The following is a 19369-nucleotide window of genomic DNA, read 5'->3' as shown; positions in this document are numbered from 1 at the left end:
AATACTTTTAAGTGAAATTTAAAGGTAGCAAGAGGATAAAATGTCTTTGCAGGAGCAATATATTAATGAAGAATATATCTGTCACAGAATAAGTATGAATTACCAGCTAAGGGTGTCTACTGCAGAAAAATAAAAGGAATTTAATTCTTGCTTAAACATTTCATTTACCCCAGAATTTGTACAATACAGGAAAAAAACCAAGGAGCCTTTTACCATCCCTCAGCCACCTGTGGAATCACAGACCTGTGCTGCTGGGAAGTACCTTAAGACATAGTCAGATCCAAAGCCCTGCACTGACATCTGATCAGATACACTGACGCACTCTACCATCTATTTTTAAACTGTTCCTATAAACCTCAAATGAAGGAGATGCCACTGACTCCCAGACATCCTCTGCTGCATTTAACCACCTTAATAATTGATTTTTAAAAAATACAACTTTATTTTTGATGCAAATTAGAACAAAAAAACCCAGAAGACTTACTACTGATAAACAATTTTGAGGATCTAGCCTAAAAAGATTTGAAGAAAGGGGAATTAAAAGCACTATAGAAAAACTCTATTTTATACTCCCTAATTATTAATATTTATTAACAACAAAAAAACCCCACCAAACCCAGAGAGAAGCAGGCTATTTTAAAGGCAGTCAAGTGCAATCATTAGACAACTACTCATAAGTGTCTCAACATCCATTCCAATTTTTGAAAGCCATTACAATAACCTCAATAAAGCACAGCAAGTGTAAACAAACATGGGTATATCAGGTACTATAAGACAGTACCGCAAACTTTCATGATGTGTGGTACTGACATAAGGCCCACCTGTTGAAATAATGTGAGAACATTCACTTTCTGATACATGCAAATTTCTGGCCTTCAGGGTTTCAGAGAACAACCGGAAAACAAACATGCCATGAAAGTTGAGAAGACAAGTAAATACTGGCCAAAATGCATGCCTGAAAGCCACACAACTTTACATACATGCCATAGGGTAACAGGGAAGACATAACTGTACGATTCATTGGTTTTGAGCAACCACAGTTGGAAATAGAAAGAGGAAAGGAACTTCATATGCTCACTTTTGGTTAATGTCTGAAGATCTTCAACAGATGGGGGTCCATTTTTCTTCTCATAAGGAATGACAGTTGTTAAGTACTGTCAAATGAAAAACAGGGTTACTTGACAGTCCCTTCATGCAATTTATGTTGCTTGCATTTCAGTTTACAAAATCTGTAGCAATGAAAATTGCTAGCCATGAATAGCAGCTTTTCAGAAGATCGTATTTCACAAGAGATTAAGATTCTACCTCTCCTATCTCAAAGCTTTTATCACAGGAGCCCACTTACATTTAATAAGTGATGTGAACATCACTAAGTCATGCATCTAAACACTACAACAAAGTATTTTAAAAATTGGAGCTGTTTACAGCAAAAAGTTTCTCCATTAGGTTTCTTCCTCAGAGCCACCAACAGCAAAATCTTTCTTCTCCTCCCTTCAGAAGTTAACCATCTATTTAAAGTACTTCTTACAAGGAAATAAAAGCTGGAATCACAACCTTCCCACCACCTCCCCTCAAACAATACTATAAACCCAGAAGAAAATTTTCACTTGCTCTTAAAAAAGTATAACTATCATGTGTCACCAGTTGTATCAAAAAATCAGAAAGTAGTTCTTTCCTTCCAGTAAGTGCATTTAAAAAAAAAAAATTATTTCCAGGTGAACATTGATGTCGCCTTCAAATTATCTGGGAAACTGGTAACAGTCAGATTTTTAAAGGATTCCAGAGCACAACTGATGCAGGTTGTACGGGCGCGTGAAATAAGGTGTTCAAGTTTGTACAAGCGAGCTAACAAGTATTTGGGGGGTGGGGTAGGGGGGTGTAGAAATCTTCAAACTCAGCATATGCTGTGTTTGAACAGCCTCAAGAAAAACCTACAGAATTTTCACAGTGACTGCATAACTCTTACTAAGAATGTGAAACGTTCCAAGGATTTTGACAGACCAAGAGCATTGCCCAGTCCCAGCTCCAAAGCTGATCTATCATCCTCTGCACAAAAGAAAATAGACCGCCCTACAGTTAGGTGAAAATGAAATCAGACAACTTTTGCCTTCTGACCCTATACACTTCCAGCCAAGAGGTACAAAGCAAGCCTGATCACACAGGAGAGCCCACCATTTTGATTTTTATTTTCATTTTCAGTTTTAATAGTCAGGTATGCAACAGGTTTTTTCAGACCAACTCCATTTTTGTTCTATTTACCCTTTACCAAAATGTTTCCTTCTTGTCAGCTTTAAAAAAATACAAACCCCAAAACAACAACAAAAGCCAACCCACAGAACAAAAACACCAATCAAACCCCACAGTTTTCTTAAATCTTTCAGGATTTTCCTACCCGCAGTGCAACCAAGATGTGTTTTCAAATAAATCTTGAACGTTCTTGAAGCAACCCTGCTGCTGTAAGACTTTTATTAAACACATTTAGGCCACATCTTACTTTGCACCCTGTATGAATGCATATTCTTCTTAAGAAGGTCAGCATTTCCAAAGCACTGAAATCACTAGAATTTTCTTTAATGAAAAAGCTTCCTGAAGTCTCTATCAACTCAATTTTTAAGAACTTAACAGGAACTTTATTCTGGTTGAACAAGGTTGAACAAGGCAGTAGGCAAAGCAACCCTCTATCTCGCATTCAACTTGAAAGATATGTGGTTTTCCACATAACAACCAGAGAACACGTTATATGCAAGGTCTCCTTTTCTCCTAGTAGCAGCACTTTAGCAAGAGTCAAGCGTAACTCAGACCCTAGTGAGGAGGTTCACTTTACAGATGGAGATTTAGTGCTGCCAAACACAGCTATAACCATTGCCATGTTTAGAGTAGGCTCATGCACCTCATGCTCAACCATATCCTCTGCTTAAAAGTCAGACAGACTCAATTCTGTGTAACTTAAGGGAGCCTATTGTACGTGATGTACTGACACCTCACCAAGACCTTATGCAAACACAGGGTACTTTTCTCCCACCTTATTCCTTTTGCATTTTCTCACACCCACTTAGCACATCAAAGGAAAGTATGCAATGCTTCTTAGGAAACAGACAATTTTCAATTTCTTTTCCAGCAGGTATCATTAAAGATTTGCACTTCTAATAAATTACCTGAATCAATAGCTAGATATAAGGCTGTTAGATCTGCAGATGTCGGAGATGAAAGTAGATCTAACTCAGAAATCAGATCCCAGGCTGTCACTTCCAGCCTTCAGAACTAAGTGGCTTTCTACCCTTTACCTAGACAACAAATAAATAGGGCAAGTTTCACTGGACTTCTCCTGTATACTCCACCTTCCAATTTTCCTCTCTAATAGTAATAACTAAAAAAACTAATTTATTTTAGTTTTCAGAAATCACCTTGTTTTTCTCAGAAATACTTCACTGCTGCAATAGTAAGTCTCTAATAGCACTCATTCCCTGAATTGCTCTGTGAAGGATAACATATTATGAAAAGGAAGAGGAAATGACTAAAGTGTCGCTTACTGACATGCCCAAGTGTTACGTCTACTGTGACCTCTAAATTTTTGAAGCAGATTTGACAATATGATAAGCAGCAATCCCACTGCAATTTGTAATCACCCATAAAAAGTGTCCAATATGCCTAAAAACTGACATGAAGATGACTATGTTGAATATTCTTCTGGAAATATGATCACAGAAACAACCACCAACTTTTCAATGGCTTTTATGCAGTTGGAGTTGTTTTTTCCAACTGCATTGTCAGATAGGAACAGGTAGTTCCCACTGGAAGTTTCTCTTTAAACACTGAAAAATTTCAAGCCATTTTTACTTACGTCTCAAAAACACACACACAAAGGACTACGATTTTAAAAGGAAAGTACCCACTATCAGAACAATACGCAGGAAATAGTAAAGCAGGTGAATACCATTAAGACTGAAAAGAGTTCTGAAATAACCGTACAAACTTGCCATAAACTTTATGCTGTGACTTTATGTCTATGAACTTTTCTACCTTTTAAGGCACCCAAAATATTGTCTGTCCTTGCATTTTTTTTTTTTTTGGAATACAACTCCAGATTGGTAACTAACGCTTCCCTGCTATCAGAAAACACCTGAACATGAGTTTAGAATGACAATACACCCTGAAAAAATGCTTGAATATTCTGAGAGCAGTACTAACCAACTGAGCATCTGATACTTTTTTTACTTTGCAACTTGCTGCAATAAGATGAAACCAATATTTAAAAAACAGGGCCAGGGTTTGGTAATGCAATTAAAAAAAACCAAAGGAAACCAACCCCAGACAAAAAGCAAATGCCATAGAAAAATGGATTTCCAGAACTAAATCAGAAGAGCTGGTGTCTTTCCTACCTTCCCCCCATATTATCATTTTACATTCTTGTTATTTCCATGATTGGCTTCAGGATACAGGAAGGGGAATGCCCACCCTCCCATAATCATGCTAACAAGGATATAGTATAAGATAAATCAGGGGAAAAGTATGATCAACATGAAGAATAACATTAGTAAACAAACTCAAAAAACGACTGGAAGAGTTATTCAGTGTTATTGTTAATACATGATTATGCTACTTAAGTCTAGAAAGTTAGGAGGCAGTCCAAGAACAAGAGGTATATTAGAATAGAGACATGCATATAAAAGAAATCTTTTAACCAAACGTAAGAGGGGCTGGCATAGCTAAAAAGGTTCACTTTATGAAAATACGTGATATTTAAAATAGCTAAAAATCCAGGTAAACAGCTGTAATTTATTATAAAATGGCAAAGACAGCAAAGAAAAAAAACCAGCACTGCTGATACTTTACCAGTATTGAGATAACTTAGAGTGATGAAAACTCTTGTTAGGTAAGCTCTATGCATGTGTTCAAGATCCCAAAGCTGGGGACAAACAGCTGGATCTATGTGCTCATGACATCTTGTTCATATACCTTTGTTTGAGAAAGAGGGTACGTCCATGATTTCTAACCTCACGACTCAGGAATGACTTGAGTTCTTTTACCTCCTGAACTCCTCTAAAGGATACTCCAATCATCTTCCAGTCAAAAGCCTGATCAGCCACAACTTCTGAACCACCAGGCAGTTTATTGCCTCAATGGACTTCTCACTGGGGTCGGAAATCTAACACACTCCTCTGACACAACTGCATTCACTAACAGGTGGGTATGTGTTAAATAATGTGAAATACCAGTATTTTGTAATATGTGCCAAAAGCCTGAGCAACAGCATAAGCGTTAACACTTTACCAAAACACAGAATGCATTTAATAAAATACATACTACAGTTCTGAAACAAACAATTAAGTATTACTTTGAAATAAAGCAAAAGAATCTTGCTTCTTAGGTATATGTAACATCTACAGTGATACCCACTGAATCTGGGTCTCTGTGCTGTATATTTCAACATTTAAACAGTCAATGAAGAGACACAAACTTGCCTGCGGCTTATTTATTTTTTATCAGTAATCTGCATGGCACACATTTGGCTGCTTTTAACATCATGCAGTTTCCAAAGGCAAAAAAAGACACAGATGCTACTCTGTTTTTAGATATATCAGCTCTGACCATTTGAAGAAAAAAAGAAAGCAAACCTTTTTTTCAGTTGTAGGTATTACCCAAGTCCTAAATGCTGAAGGCTGAAATGCTATGTCTAACCTGATACATATTGATATTAGATTTTTATAGGCATAAAATGTATTTGAAGCTTGCATTATGCCGAAACAGACTTTTAGTCTGGGGTAAGAAATAAGGGTTATTATTTCAGTGCATCAGGATATCAAGTCCTGACTGTCTTGAGCTGCTGAGGAGAGAAAGAGAGTGTAGGCTTATCAGAGTCCTGAAGCAGGAGAAGAAAACAGATTCCAACTTGTTTGGCCTACTTTTTCCTTTCTCAGCATTTATCTTCAATTGCTGTCAATTTTCAAGATCTCAGCTCCTACCGAAAGTGCAGGCAGAGAATGAGGAAAAGAGAGAAGATAGCCCAGCACCTGTTTCTCTCCACCCGAGTTTCCAAACGTGTGGCGGAAGCCATTCTGTATGACATTTGAGATCCCTTCCATGCTGAAGCGCTAAAAGTAGTGAAAACATAGCAGAAAGAAAAAAGGGACAGAGAAAAGTTCAGAAGACTATTAATCAGCATTTATCAAGGCTATAAAAGACAAATGACAAAGGCGAGCTCTAAGATGTATTTCAGCACATTTCAATTTTTCCATTCATCTACTTAATTTTTGTAATTAAAACCCAAACCTTATAATGGCAGTTAAGCAATATACCTGCATCAAAATTTCATCAAAACCACCACACTGCAGGCCCAATAATCAAGACTTGCCTTTTAAGCCTGTTTCATTTTGAGATGTAAAAAACAGTTATTTCTGAAAGTTTAGTCCACAGTACAGTCTCCTTTAATGTTTGAGCAATATACTTATAGAGACACCGCCGATACCAATTTTTCAGCTTTTAAGCACCTACTAGAAACACTCTTCAAGAGGCAGTCATTTTCAGCTCTACCCCTTTAAAACATTCTATGCTTCCTTTTCCACGGCTGAAGCAACACTTAGTATTCCCCATTTTTTTGTAATGTAATAAAATATAAACAATTAGTTAATAACGCACCCACATTAATTTTTAAGCTCCATTACATGGAATCATGGAATCCAAGTGAAGAAAAAATAATATATAACCAAAAGTTCTTCTTGAACTTTGTAATCCTTTTTGCTTGCTGGACAAGACAAAAAAAATCAAAACAATTTTGATGTTTAGCATGAGATATAAAAATCAACATCTGACAAGAGCGGAGAAAGAAGGAACTGTCAAGCTGCTGACGCAGGGTAGTATGATGAGCACACCTCAGCGCTGTTATCTGAATGTATTATTTATGGGAGGGAGAATAAAATGTGCTGGAATACTCATTTGCTTTCTAAAGCACAATGAGGTCAGTAAACAGACATAGATGTTACCAAAGCCATCTTAACTCTCTTAAGATATCTTCCTTAAAGGAACAGGTATCTTAAGGCCCTGCCTATTTTTCATTACTCCCCAGTTTGCCCTTGTGAGAGAGGTTTAGAAGTCTTTAGAAGTTTTAGAAGTCTAAGAAAGTGATTTACCCAAAGACTGTATCAAGGACAAAGCATTAAAACCCTCTATTTACTAGAATCCAATTACAGTATCTAGAGAACTGATTTTCTTAGAGAGTATGAAAGTTTAACCCTACTTCCAAGCTTTGTATTTAAATGAGACTCCATTATAGTTTTAGTTAATAAAATTACTAAATTATACATTATTTATTAACAGAAACTCACTCTTCAAGGAGTTACTTGAACATACTATCTGTATGCACATTCTCAGCAAAAAAAAAAAAAAAAAAAAAAAGGAGTGTTGAAGGTAAGAAGCGTGCACCTCTTTCTGGGAGAAGGCTCTCAAATCCTGGTGATAGTGAAAGCTATTTTCCAAGGAACCACCCATACACAGCCTGCAGTCTTAACCTGGGAGCTAGTTTGTTCGATCCCTCTCAGAAAGGAATCTGACACATCTGTATCTTGAAACCACCAAATACGAAAGTGTCTTATACTGGGACCACGTATAGTTACATTTGCAAGCACTATTCAAGTGTCTAAACTTGAAACCAACCAGAAGAGCTTATGAATCACTTGACTCAAGTTTCAAAACCAAATAATTGTTTTTCTTTCTAGTTAGAATACCACTTTTTGTTTTCCCATGACTGAGATCCAAGAAGGAGTACATTTGAACTTTTCATGGTGCTTTTGCAAAGGGATGACAATTTTGTATTGTTTTCCAGACATATACTTTCTTAAGAGTTCTTTAAACTTTGCTACATACACAAACACTTTCCATTAGGTGGACAAGATCAGAACTCCGTTTGGGTTATATCACAGGTGTCTTATTCTTATAAGTTTAGAAATAGATTCTGAAGAACTCATGTCTCATTACAGCTGTTTACTCCTTATGTTTGAAAAACAAACCCACAAACCATCTGATGTCAAACTGAAGCATTCTTTCTGGGAGTTAACCAAGACCTACAATACATTAACCACATTTTCTGCATCCTATAAGAGACATTAAGAAATTCTAACATTAATATCCCAGTTAAGTAATTTAAAATTATACTAGACAGGTAAGAAAGAAAAAATTGCATTGACAAGATAATAACCTAATTTCTTTCATTCTCTGGCTCCTACTATTCAAACTCTGTTTGAAAGACAATTTTCCTTTCATTGTTATGTTCTGTAAAGAATAAATTATCTCCTTCCTGTACACCTGCGCTACACTTTGGCCTCACCCCTGTCTCTCACTGGACATAGTAATTCTGCCACAGGTTTCAAGAGATTCAGGGTAAGGCTCTTACTTTTTTCCTACCTAAAACCCAACATTATCAACAAATATCTGTACAACTACACTAACAATAATACCAAAATTCTGTAAGACTAACAGTGGTACACACTAAAATTCACAGTGAAATCAAACAGATAAATGAGTTTACCTACTGACAACAGAACACACAGCAGTACCTCCAAAGACAGTATGTTTTGCAAGAAAGGTATGCTAATTCCAGGCTAATTTGCAAAGAATAAAAAAATAAATCTTTTTTGAGTATAGGAAGAGTAAAGTGTTATGGAATCTTGTCCAAAAAAAAAAATAAAAATATCTCAATATGAAGTGCCTAAGCCTTGTCTGCAAATGAAGGCATAGAAACAGGTGTACCAGGTATCTTGATATAATCTAGGACTACTACTTCCCATAGAAAAAAAAAAAAGGAATATTTTGAATGTATAGTTACAAAAATTTTCTTACTGTTCCAGGCATATGACCTCTTTCTTGTTTGCCATTCTGAGGACTACCATTTTTCAGCTTCTTTTTCTTCTTTGCTGTTTCTTTGTGTTCTCTCTGTTTGTTTTGTACTTCGATGAGGACAGAAATGAAGCTGTTTTTCACTTCCTTTTCAAACTCCAACTCATCTCGTAGAGCCAACTGCTGTACCAGTTCCTCAGAATAATCCTTAATAGCAGTCTCAATTTCTTCTAGCAGTTCATTTAACTCAGCAACAGACAATCTTTTTACTCCTAAAAATAGTTCATATAAAAAAAGTGATCTGTCAAGATTTTAAGTATAAGAATGCTTGTAAGAATTACAAGAAAAAAACATTCAAATTTTTCAGAACAAAAAATTCAATACCAGAACTACATAGAACAAAACAATGTTCCTCAAGGAATAAACACATCACAGAGGCAACTAGATTAGCAACAAAAAGATGGTTAAACTTTCTTCTTATTTATGAGAAATCTGAGATAACCTGCAAAAATGGACAGCATGAGCATGCTGTAGTTACGGAAGCTGAAGTAAGCGCTAAATTTCTAATGCTAACACCTCTGTTAACTACGACTTTCCACCTACACTCACTGTTCAAAGTAAAAGGTCTCTATATTTTCTGACACAACAACCAACACTTTAGCATTTCTAAAATCCTTGGAATTTTCTCCTGCAGTAATACAGAAACTATATGAGTGTGGGAATCTTCTTGCTAAGGTAGGCGTGTATATTACTGAAAGCTTGCACCAAGCTTTTATGGTAACATTTTTAGATGCCTTTAATAGAAAAACAAACAAAAAAAATCCTTCAAATTTTCGTTGCCTAGGGACTGGCCTTGTAGTGCCTGAAACAAAGACCTAGATCGAAATTAGCTGACAGGCTCATTTCAGTCAAAAATAAGCATTAATACCTTTGAGAAAGCATGAGACTGAATTGGTCAAAGCTAAATCAGAGGCTTGTAAAATGTCAGTTTGGAAACCAAAAAATCCTCCAGGTTTGCATTTTAAAGGTACTATTGGGGCATGTGTTACAGAGAGTGAATTTATGACCAAGAAAGATGTTCTGAGGCTTGCTTGGGTTAAAAGCGAGCACATTCTTTGAGGACTGCTTTCCATTCCCAATCAAGTCTGACATACCTAGGAAGCTAGTAAGTCCCAGCAGTTGCTATATCAAAGATCATAATTTTCACTGGCATTTGTGAAACAGCTAGTCCTGGTTACACTGAAGGGTACAATCTGTTTAAGGACACTACATAGATGTTTGTAAGTATTTGGTTGCACTGTTTTAGTCTAAATGTCATGCCTAAAAAAATTGTCATATGGAAAATGCCTACAGAAAAATGTTGAAAAATACAAATAAGGCCAAACTGCAAAAAAAGTAGAGCTGTTAGAAGCATCAAAGGTAACAGGTGAAATGTGATTTTTCTCTCTTAAATTACAGCAGGGAGAACTGGTTGGAGAAAGTTCCTTGTCACTCACTCTCTAAAGAAAAAGCAATGAAGCTTGTTAAGGCAATTCTCTGGCAAGAAGCCCCAGTTTTTCAGAGTAGCTTAGGCCTTAAACTCTGTTCAAACACTGTAATGGTACCTTACACTTAAGAATCTAATTTCCAAGTAGTTTGAACCATCCAACACCTATCTTGTTGTTTAAACTATGCTAAGTACGTAGCATGCAGGTTATGGCCTCTACCTGTAACACAGATCTTGGCTGTGCTCACAGTCATTGCACATACCACAGCAATAACTTTTTGCAAAGTCAACACTGGTTGTCATCAATAGCAAACAGCAACATGAACTCAAACACAAGCAGGGGGAAGAAAGGTAAATTCAGTGACAAATTATCTGGTGCTCTGTGGTTGCAAGTGCCGGACAGGCCTTACAGTCTGTGAAACTGAGTATATTCAGTGGTAATAATATATGAGCAAGTTCCACATGCATTCAGTGCAAAGGACAGTCTAAAAAGCATAGGTTGCACCATTTTGTTTTTGTGAAAGATTAGAGAGAGCACCAGTGAGTCACAACACTTAAAGAGCCAGCTTCACAGCCTAAGTAACAATTATTCCAATAGCATACCTGCAGATCACCTAACTGCAATCCTGACTTGTTTATGATAGATCAGTTGTCATCAAAGCCTACAAAAGCACGACATAGGAACTACTCATCTGACGCAAGTGAGTGAAGACAGAGTAACTGAAATGCAGATCACTTGGATTACATCTTAGATGTGTAGGCTAAAGGCCTCACCTGTGTAACCAGAGCTGTAACTCGTTTTATTTTTGGACTGTCTTAATACATGTGTTTTCCTGTCCAAGAAAAAAAGTAAACACAAGATTCGGCTTCCTGCTCTCAAACCTAAACGTGAACATCTTTTGTCTTATAAAAACCAGACAGTTTCTTGGAAAACCCTGCAACAATTTCAGAGAGATGCAGGCTAATTCTGAAGCAGCTTCACGCACAACAAAAGGTAGCAAAAGCTTTTCATAAAATAGTGACCCGAGAGACAGGAAAGCAAAGTTAAACTATCTGCTAAAGTAACTCAAGGCATTGTTCAGTCAGGGCTGACCTTTAGACCATAAAGATGCAACAGACAAGATAAACTCCTGGGGCACAGCAAAATAAGTATGCTATGAAATACCAAGCAAGCTTGATTAGCTCCAGAGCTAAGGACATATGGAACCGTCAGAAAAGCAGGAAGCCCTGCTGAGCAGGATACACTTTGCTTTCACATTCCTGAAGTTTATGAGTTGAGACAGAGAAAAGTCCAACCATGAATATGGGATCTCCTCCATAAACCTAAAGTGTAGCAGAAACCATAAGTCATGTCACACAAGGTCAGCCAGTTTTCTGAATCTTCTACACAATTTATACTGCTGACCCAGGCTACAGGAAAGAAAGCACCAAACTTTGTAAGAGGGACCAAAGCAGGAGGAACACCTAGCAAATATTCTTTGTGTTCCCATCACCTTCTAGAATTGATTTTGACAAATACACAGATGAAAAAAATCTCCATCATGAAATTGATTAATCACAGGTTTCTTTTACATTCAGCCTACTACAATTAAACTATACATGCAATTTCTGCTTTCCTTTTGTATAGGGAAGAACAGATGATTCTGTTTGAGTAGAAGATGATACAAAGGGGGTTTTTTTAACTTCTAAGCCTTTTGAGGAGGAATGGAAGGGGAGGAGAGAAAAATATACAAGGTCTTTATGGGGGAAAAAAACCAACCCCAACAGTTGCCTTATTTTTATGTTACTGTACACCAATATATGCTGCAGTGACTGAAACAGCAGCAAAGAAACTCACCGTTTTCTTTATTTACTGCATAGCTTTTAAGAGCTTTAGCTAATATTCTTAAACACAGTGCACTGGCCTCAAGAAAGTGTCTCACTTTAAAATATAGAAATTAATAAAGTTTAATAAAAATTATTGACTTTACCTATGAAGGGACCTCATTCCAGTGAATGAAGCATCAGCATCTTTGCTTTAATTTAAAATTCTGAAAAAGTTTTATTCGTCTTCGAATGTATGAAAGCTGGCGAAGATAAGACTTCTATTTACATTCTAAATCTAGTTTATTCTTTCAGGGCATTTTGAAAATATTTTTGAATGCAGATATTTCATAAGAAGGACTTGCTATAAATCAAACACGGGGCAAACTTACCCTTTAAACTATTTTCAATAAGCGTAAGAGCAAAATACTAAATAAATATCACTTACTCTCTTCATAGCTGTTGTTCGTACTGGATCTCTTGAGGGTCTGTATTTCCTGGGAAAGTATGGAGAGCCGATCTGATTGGGTGGGTGTTTCATCGTCTTCTGGATCAGGCGATTCCTGCATCATTTCCTCTATTTCTTCAATCACCTTCAAAAAATGAAAACCCTTATGAAAACCCTCCTGCATAAAAAACAGCCTGCAATTTGAAGCAAAGCTGTTAAGAGCATAAGGGTTTTTTTTTTTTTTACTTTCAATTAGCAAAGATGCTGCTGGATGAAACTAATATCAAGACTACATGGAAGAGATGCAACAAAATTTTACTGACATTTCCTCCCCATCCTTGCTCTCTGAGCAAGAATGAACTGAGAATAAGCCTACCTTTTCAAGGTAAATTGGAGATCTCACAACAAGCAGTGTGTTGAAAGTACACAGTTATTTCTATGTGAAGGTACACATCGTTCTGCTTAAGAGAACTTCACCAAAGGGTGAGCTGGAATACCTTTCCTGAGTATTCAGTTGAAGGAAAACAAAGCAAAACCAAAAATCAATTACCCCTCCACCCCCCATTTCACTACACCTCTCTAAGGAAAAAAAAAAAAAGGCTCTGAATAACCTGAAAATCTATTGTGCTTATGAGACCTTTTATGAATTGATTCATCATAACCTGAAGCTGATTGACATCCCTGAGCCTAAGACCTGAGCCAGACAGTAAGTATGAGAACAGAAATCCTCTGCATAGAGAGCTTACTTTTCAGTATAGAAATGACCATATTTCTACAGGCTAAATTATTAACTGAACAGCTGACTAAATAATACAACAACTTTTACATGTTTAAAGGCTGTAGACAGTGTTGAGATTCATCTCACAGTAAAAAAAGAGCTGCGGCAGTTCAAGTAATCCTGTCTCTTCTACTCTTAATAACCATGTTCATCAGAGTTCACAGTTACCATTTAAACAACAAGAAAATATATTATTGTGTTTGCTTACTAAAGCAGGATCTTAATGGACAGTCATTAACCTTACTCAGAAGAGCAATTTTCAATATCACTCTTCAAGAGTTTAACTTTTACTTAAGTTTAAGTAAATCCATGGACTTGGAAGAGAAGCCTTTAGACACTAAGTAATTTGAAAGCTTAGTAGCAGAACTGTTGATCTGCTCTCATATTAGGCAGAAACTTCAAAAAATTCTCACTAACCACAAAGCCACGTGAAGATATGAATGGTCATACAGTTATGCTGGAAAACTCTACAATACTGCCAATATTCTGGAAATATTTTTGCTTCTTAACTAACGTATTTAGTTTAGTAGTATTTCTGACTAATTCGTGGTAAGAAATGGGTAAAGATTTCGGAGACCCTGGACTATCAACCTCACCTGAAGCACTGGAATAGTTTTCAAATCTGAATGACTCAGTAATCTCACACATTATTATGAACCTAAATAAAGAACAATCAAGAATCTTAGCTATGATGAACAGCAAGGAAGAAGAACAAAAAATACTTACAGACTAAAAGAAAATACTACACCAACAACACCGTCTTTACTGAACACTTTACCTGCTCTGCTGTGAAGAGTGGTTCATCATTGATGCAGGAGACAATGATAGAATGCATATCCAACTGTTCTCTCAGCTCTTCGTCATCTGACAGGTCAAGGTTCAAATTATCATTTACCTAGAACGCATGAAAACGTGTATTTATATAAATATATATACACACACAAAAATGTGTATATATATATATAAAAAATACATGTACATATTAAAAAAGGGAACTAATATTGAATTTTAAGAATGAAACAGATTCCTTGTGCATAATAATGGAATCAATGATTCTTGCTGTCAAATATTTGGAAACCGAAGTACCTTAACTGAAATCAAGATGGCAATTGGAGAAAGTCAAAATAGCTGTCAGCCTTTAAAGTCTTTAAATACCCTCAACATATAAACACCATATAAATATACACCATCAAATTATGCTCATCCTTCACGACCAAAGACATACATACAGTAAAAGAAAATATTTAAGTCCCCTCATTTAAGTCAGGTATATTTTACTCTCACACAGTGATACATTCTAGTTTATTTACAAAGCGGTTTTCTTTTTCTGCACTTTGTCTATTACTAGATTCCAGCCAAACCAACCTAGAAAAGCCCCCCAGCCCCCAAAAGCTGCAACCCCTAACTTTTGAAGTTTTGAGTTTCATCGCTTTAGCTGATCTTTGGGCTAATTCACAAGCATTAAGACTGGCTGTATAAAGTCCTTGGTCTCACTGTATCAGTCTTCAATTTTTGTTGTAATTCCTCCCATTTTTCCAGTTTCTTCAGAAACCTTTATAGTTTTTGGATTAATTTTGAAAATGCTACTGATAACCCCAGACAGCTAGCCTCTAGGGAAAACATACAAATTGCATTTCTTCGGCCATCAGAATGAAGTCAAATGTCCGCTTTTTTCCAGAATCTAAATTCCAATAACCATGCAATTACAGGGCTCCACTAAGAGTATCTGTTCACCTACTGCCAAGATACATCCCAGTTTTGACATTCTTTAACACCTGTAGTCCTCAAATGTTTTTGCATGTATATAGGATTATGACAACAACTATGGGATAGTAAGCAAGGATAACAGTTTATCTAGAAGGAGGTCAGTTTCCCCTCCTGACAACTCCAGAAAAAAGATTTTGAGAGACTGTCAGAATATATTCTGATAATTTAGGCTGATGAACCACCTGACACAGCCCAAACCACAGCTGATGCCAAAAGGACTACCTGGCCTTCCACCCAGACACACTCCTTGCCTGTGTCTGTCCTCACACTCCTACCAGGGAACGACTTGTTTAAAAGTCATCTAACAAAAATACAACAAGCAAGCAATTGTGCAATCCTGTTCCTTCTACCGCTGTAGAACACTTCCGCTGTCAGAGCCATTTAAAAATGTTCACAGACTTATGAAGTGAACAAAGATCAGATGAATCAGCTTAGTTCACCTTACTTTTTTTTCCTACTAAAACAGGAAGAGAAATACTTTAAGCACAAGTCCAACAGCATATTATTAGTTTCAAACACATCAAGGAAGTGTTGCTTAGCTGTCAGTATTCACTGAAAGAAAGTTAAAGGAAGCTACTAGCTGGTCCATATGTGCTGTCACACATCCAGAAATACTGCTGAAACACAGAGAAGTGGGGAAAAAAGTATGTCAAATGCTCCCAAACAGATGGGCTTTACACATCAAAAGGCATGCCAGGTGGAGTGAAAGCTGAAAAAACTTGGTATGTGTAATCCATAAACTGATTTTCCCTCTACTGGCAGCATACCTAAAATTCTTTCTAATCCAGCAACACAACTTTATGTAGTTCCTTCATAACTTCCTGCAAACAACTTACAAAAACTATATGAAACTTCTTTTTAATATTGAACTTAGTTCCTTATCAAGAAATCCATCAGTCTTCGAATCCATTTTTCAGTCACACAAGAAGGTCACAGCATGGGGGATTTTAAGTCTTTTTACTTTAAATGTAAGGATTTGATTACTCTAAAACCACTTAGAAAATCTGAACACTCTAATAAAAATTAGAATAAACGCAAGTCAAATTCAAGGGGTAGTCATCAGACTCAAACTGAAAGAGTGAGTTCCAAATAGCACCTTCCCCTGCTGAATCCCAAAGTATCCTCTTCAGCAGAACAATCTTTGTTCCTGTGACAGCAAAAAGTAGCTATGGATTATAGAATAGATGGCAGAAGTCAGAACATTACCCTGTTCTCAGGTTACACACACAGTTATTTTTACAACATAACTAAACTTCACTATGTTTAAAAGATAAGCCTCTTGTTTCCTCAGAAGACCTGGGAGATGGGAATTCTTCCTGAAGCATTTTAATCCACTTTTAAGAAGATCAGAGGACAACCCTTTCTATAAACCTATCTGAAGCTCTTCATTCCCTGCTCTCTCCCTAGACAACTATTCTACTTATTAAATAAGAAAAACAAACCAAAACAAACTCTTGCACTTCAGTATCTCCTGGGTCACCTTTCCTGTAAAAGAAACCACTTCAGTGTCTGACTGCAGAATTGAGGAGGACTTAAAAAATAGTCCACACTGCATTTACTACATCACACTACTCCTGCCTCTTTCCCTCTCTCCCTTACCCATGAGAGTGTTCGACATGAAACAGAGAGTAGAAAGATTCTGTGCGAAACAGTCTTTCATTTTACAATTTTTTCTGTCATGCTCTGGCTCTAATGAACATCCAAACTAACCCCAAATTATTCCAACCCAAGGAGATGCAAACATACATGAACAGCTGTTTGATTTTTGATTTTTAGAAACCTCTCATGTATAATGCCAAGCACTAAAAATATTTTAAGCCATTTAATAACAACACTCTTTTATACCAATACAAATTGTTTTATCTCCCTGCTGAGTATAAAAGATCCAAACAGGGTATTTTTGCTAATCAGAACTTACCCCTTTTTCTGAAAGGTTCAGTGTTGGCAAATGCAAAGCTCTGGTGTGGGAAGATTTCCAGTCAACTGGCATTACGTTACCATAATTATCAGTCAAAGCATTCCAAATCCTGGAGAGAGTAATAAAAGAACGAAAATGCAGACTTTAAAACAAGCAGCAACTGATCAGCAGTAAACATTTTTGTAATGATGATATGTTTCTATGAACAACTATTTTTCCCTCCCTGAATATTAATCTACAAGTTACTGACAATATTTTTATAATGTTTTGAAGCTAAGAGAAAATATTTCTGGATAAACATAATTTATTTCCCTTTTTAAACCAGCAACGTATGCACAGTGGTGAAATACAACAATGCAATGAAGAGACAGCTTCATCACTAATTATATAACCATACTTAAAATTTTTTGGGGGGGAGGGGAGGAGGGCGGATGAGTCTTTCCTTTAATGAAGTTTGAGCTCAGCTATAAATTCCATTCCTAGTGTTGCTCCTGTTTTCCTTGCCTTTTGCACATTAGTATCAGGAATTAGCAGAGGCTGACTAGCAAATTCTGAGCCAAATCTTTCTTTTGTGCATGTTCTTTGCATTATTCTGTGATAAACTGAAAGAATTATACTAAAATTTTCCAAGAATTTGATTTTATCCAGAGGTACTCTTGCTGAGCTCAGCCCATCACTTGTGCCTACAGTTGATCTTAACCGTGTCCAACCTCTCTGGCTGCACTAGAGGCTTACATGTGCAGTGCTATTCTGGTATCGTTCAGATTTTGAAACAGAGCCGCCCTGTTAGCAGGCTGCTGCCTCAACTCAGCTAACAAACCCTGCCTCTAAGCTGTGGGTGCATGTTTGGCACGGTTGCCTAGCTAGCCCAGAGGAGGTCAGAGAAATGGCTGAGCCAGACACAGAAGGGCAGAGAGCGCCTCATCACTGCACACCATGCCTCCGATTCATGGTTCTTTGCACTTACCTCACTGTTTATGCCATAGATATCTAGTGTTTTGCTAACACGTTTTTTTCCTTCTCTTAGCATAAGACACAGGATTTAGTTACCTCAAAGAAAAACTGCAGTACTTTTAATGAAGATAAGCTGACTGAACTTTACTGTAAAATAACAAGTAGAAGTACTTGTAAAGCAATGTTAAAAACAGGAAAGCAGCATAGATCAGAAAGGCTCTACTGCTCAGGGGAAAAACCAATTATCACAGTTGCAGATGAGACTTTATTCTCCATCTTCTTTCCGTGCTTCCCACGGTTAATTTCAGACACTGAAACAACGTGCAATTTTGCAAGAAGCTAAACAAACACTACCCTCAGTCACTCTGCATTCTAGAACAGCTACTTCTTCCTGCGCCGGAGGCACGGGGCACTGGGAGGCTCGCACCCTTCCCCGGCCGTTAGGGCATTAAAACCCGAAGGCTGGACGGCAGAGCCGCGCGGCGGCCGGGCCGCCCCTGGGCCGCCAGCCGCTGCGTGCCCGCCCGCCCGTCCCCGGGTGCGGGGCGGGGGGGAAAGGCTTCAACTCCCGCAGCCCACAGGCGCTGCTGGGTCGCGGCGAGAGGCAGCCCCAGGCCAGAAGGCCGAGGGGCAGCGCCTTCGCAGGGCAGGGCTACCGAGCGACGGCGCCCGCGCTGCCGCCGGCTCCGCTCCCTGCCCCGGCCCCGCCTGTCCCCTCAGCCCGGGCCTCCCCCTCGGGCGGCCCGGCCACCGCCGCTCCCTCTCCCTGACACCCGCCCCGGCCTGCACTCACTCGTCGTCCTGCAGGGCGCTCTGCTCCGTGAGGGGCCGCAGCGGAACGCGGATCTCGCCGCCGCCAGCCCGGGCCTGTGGGGGCTCGAAGCAGAGGGACAACTTCGCCCCCAAGTCCCCACCGCCCCAGCCGCCTTTGTCGCGGGCAGCCTCGGGGCCGCTCCCCGCGGAGGGCTGGAAGCCAGAGAAGTCTTGCCAATCGCCCGGGTCTCGCTGCGAGGCCGCCGCCGCCATAGCCGCCACCGCAGCTGGGAGACGCCGGGCTGCGCGCCCCCGCCCGCGGCTCGCGGCGGTGCGCGCTCCCGGCGGCGCGCGCGCTGCCGGCGCCTCCGGCGGGGCGGGGCGGGCGGTGGCGGCGGGAGGCGGCGCGGTGGGAGCGGCGGGTGGCGGCGGCGGGAGGCGGGGCGGGAGGCGGGGCGGTGGGAGGCGGCGGCGGGAGGCGGGGCGGGAGGCGGGGCGGTGGGAGCGGCGGGTGGCGGCGGCGGGAGGCGGGGCGGGAGGCGGGGCGGTGGGAGCGGCGGGTGGCGGCGGCGGGAGGCGGGGCGGGAGGCGGGGCGGTGGGAGCGGCGGGTGGCGGCGGCGGGAGGCGGGGCG

General features: G+C 39.1%; 1 protein-coding gene across 2 annotated transcripts in view; it reads right to left on the bottom strand.

Annotated features, from left to right (window-relative positions):
• Positions 1 to 19114, bottom strand: part of FEZ2 (fasciculation and elongation protein zeta 2) — a 31903-nt gene extending 12789 nt beyond the window's left edge. The window contains exons 1-7 of one of the 2 annotated variants that reach the window (XM_064445863.1): positions 18777 to 19114; positions 17030 to 17138; positions 14123 to 14239; positions 12567 to 12711; positions 8833 to 9101; positions 6012 to 6092; positions 1079 to 1154 (exon numbers count right to left, since the gene is read on the bottom strand). In XM_064445863.1, the coding sequence (XP_064301933.1) occupies positions 1079 to 1154; positions 6012 to 6092; positions 8833 to 9101; positions 12567 to 12711; positions 14123 to 14239; positions 17030 to 17138; positions 18777 to 19009 (1030 nt within the window). In that variant the 5' untranslated portion in view covers positions 19010 to 19114. The remainder of the gene's footprint in view (positions 1 to 1078; positions 1155 to 6011; positions 6093 to 8832; positions 9102 to 12566; positions 12712 to 14122; positions 14240 to 17029; positions 17139 to 18776) is intronic. The other variant, XM_064445864.1, reaches the window with a different exon arrangement.
• Positions 19115 to 19369: the final 255 nt, after the last annotated feature.

The sequence above is a fragment of the Phalacrocorax carbo genome, chromosome 3 (genome assembly GCF_963921805.1).
Source record: "Phalacrocorax carbo chromosome 3, bPhaCar2.1, whole genome shotgun sequence".
NCBI lineage: Eukaryota > Metazoa > Chordata > Aves > Suliformes > Phalacrocoracidae > Phalacrocorax > Phalacrocorax carbo.
Note: the sequence above shows the minus strand (reverse complement) of the source record. Positions and strands in the feature narration are given on the sequence as shown.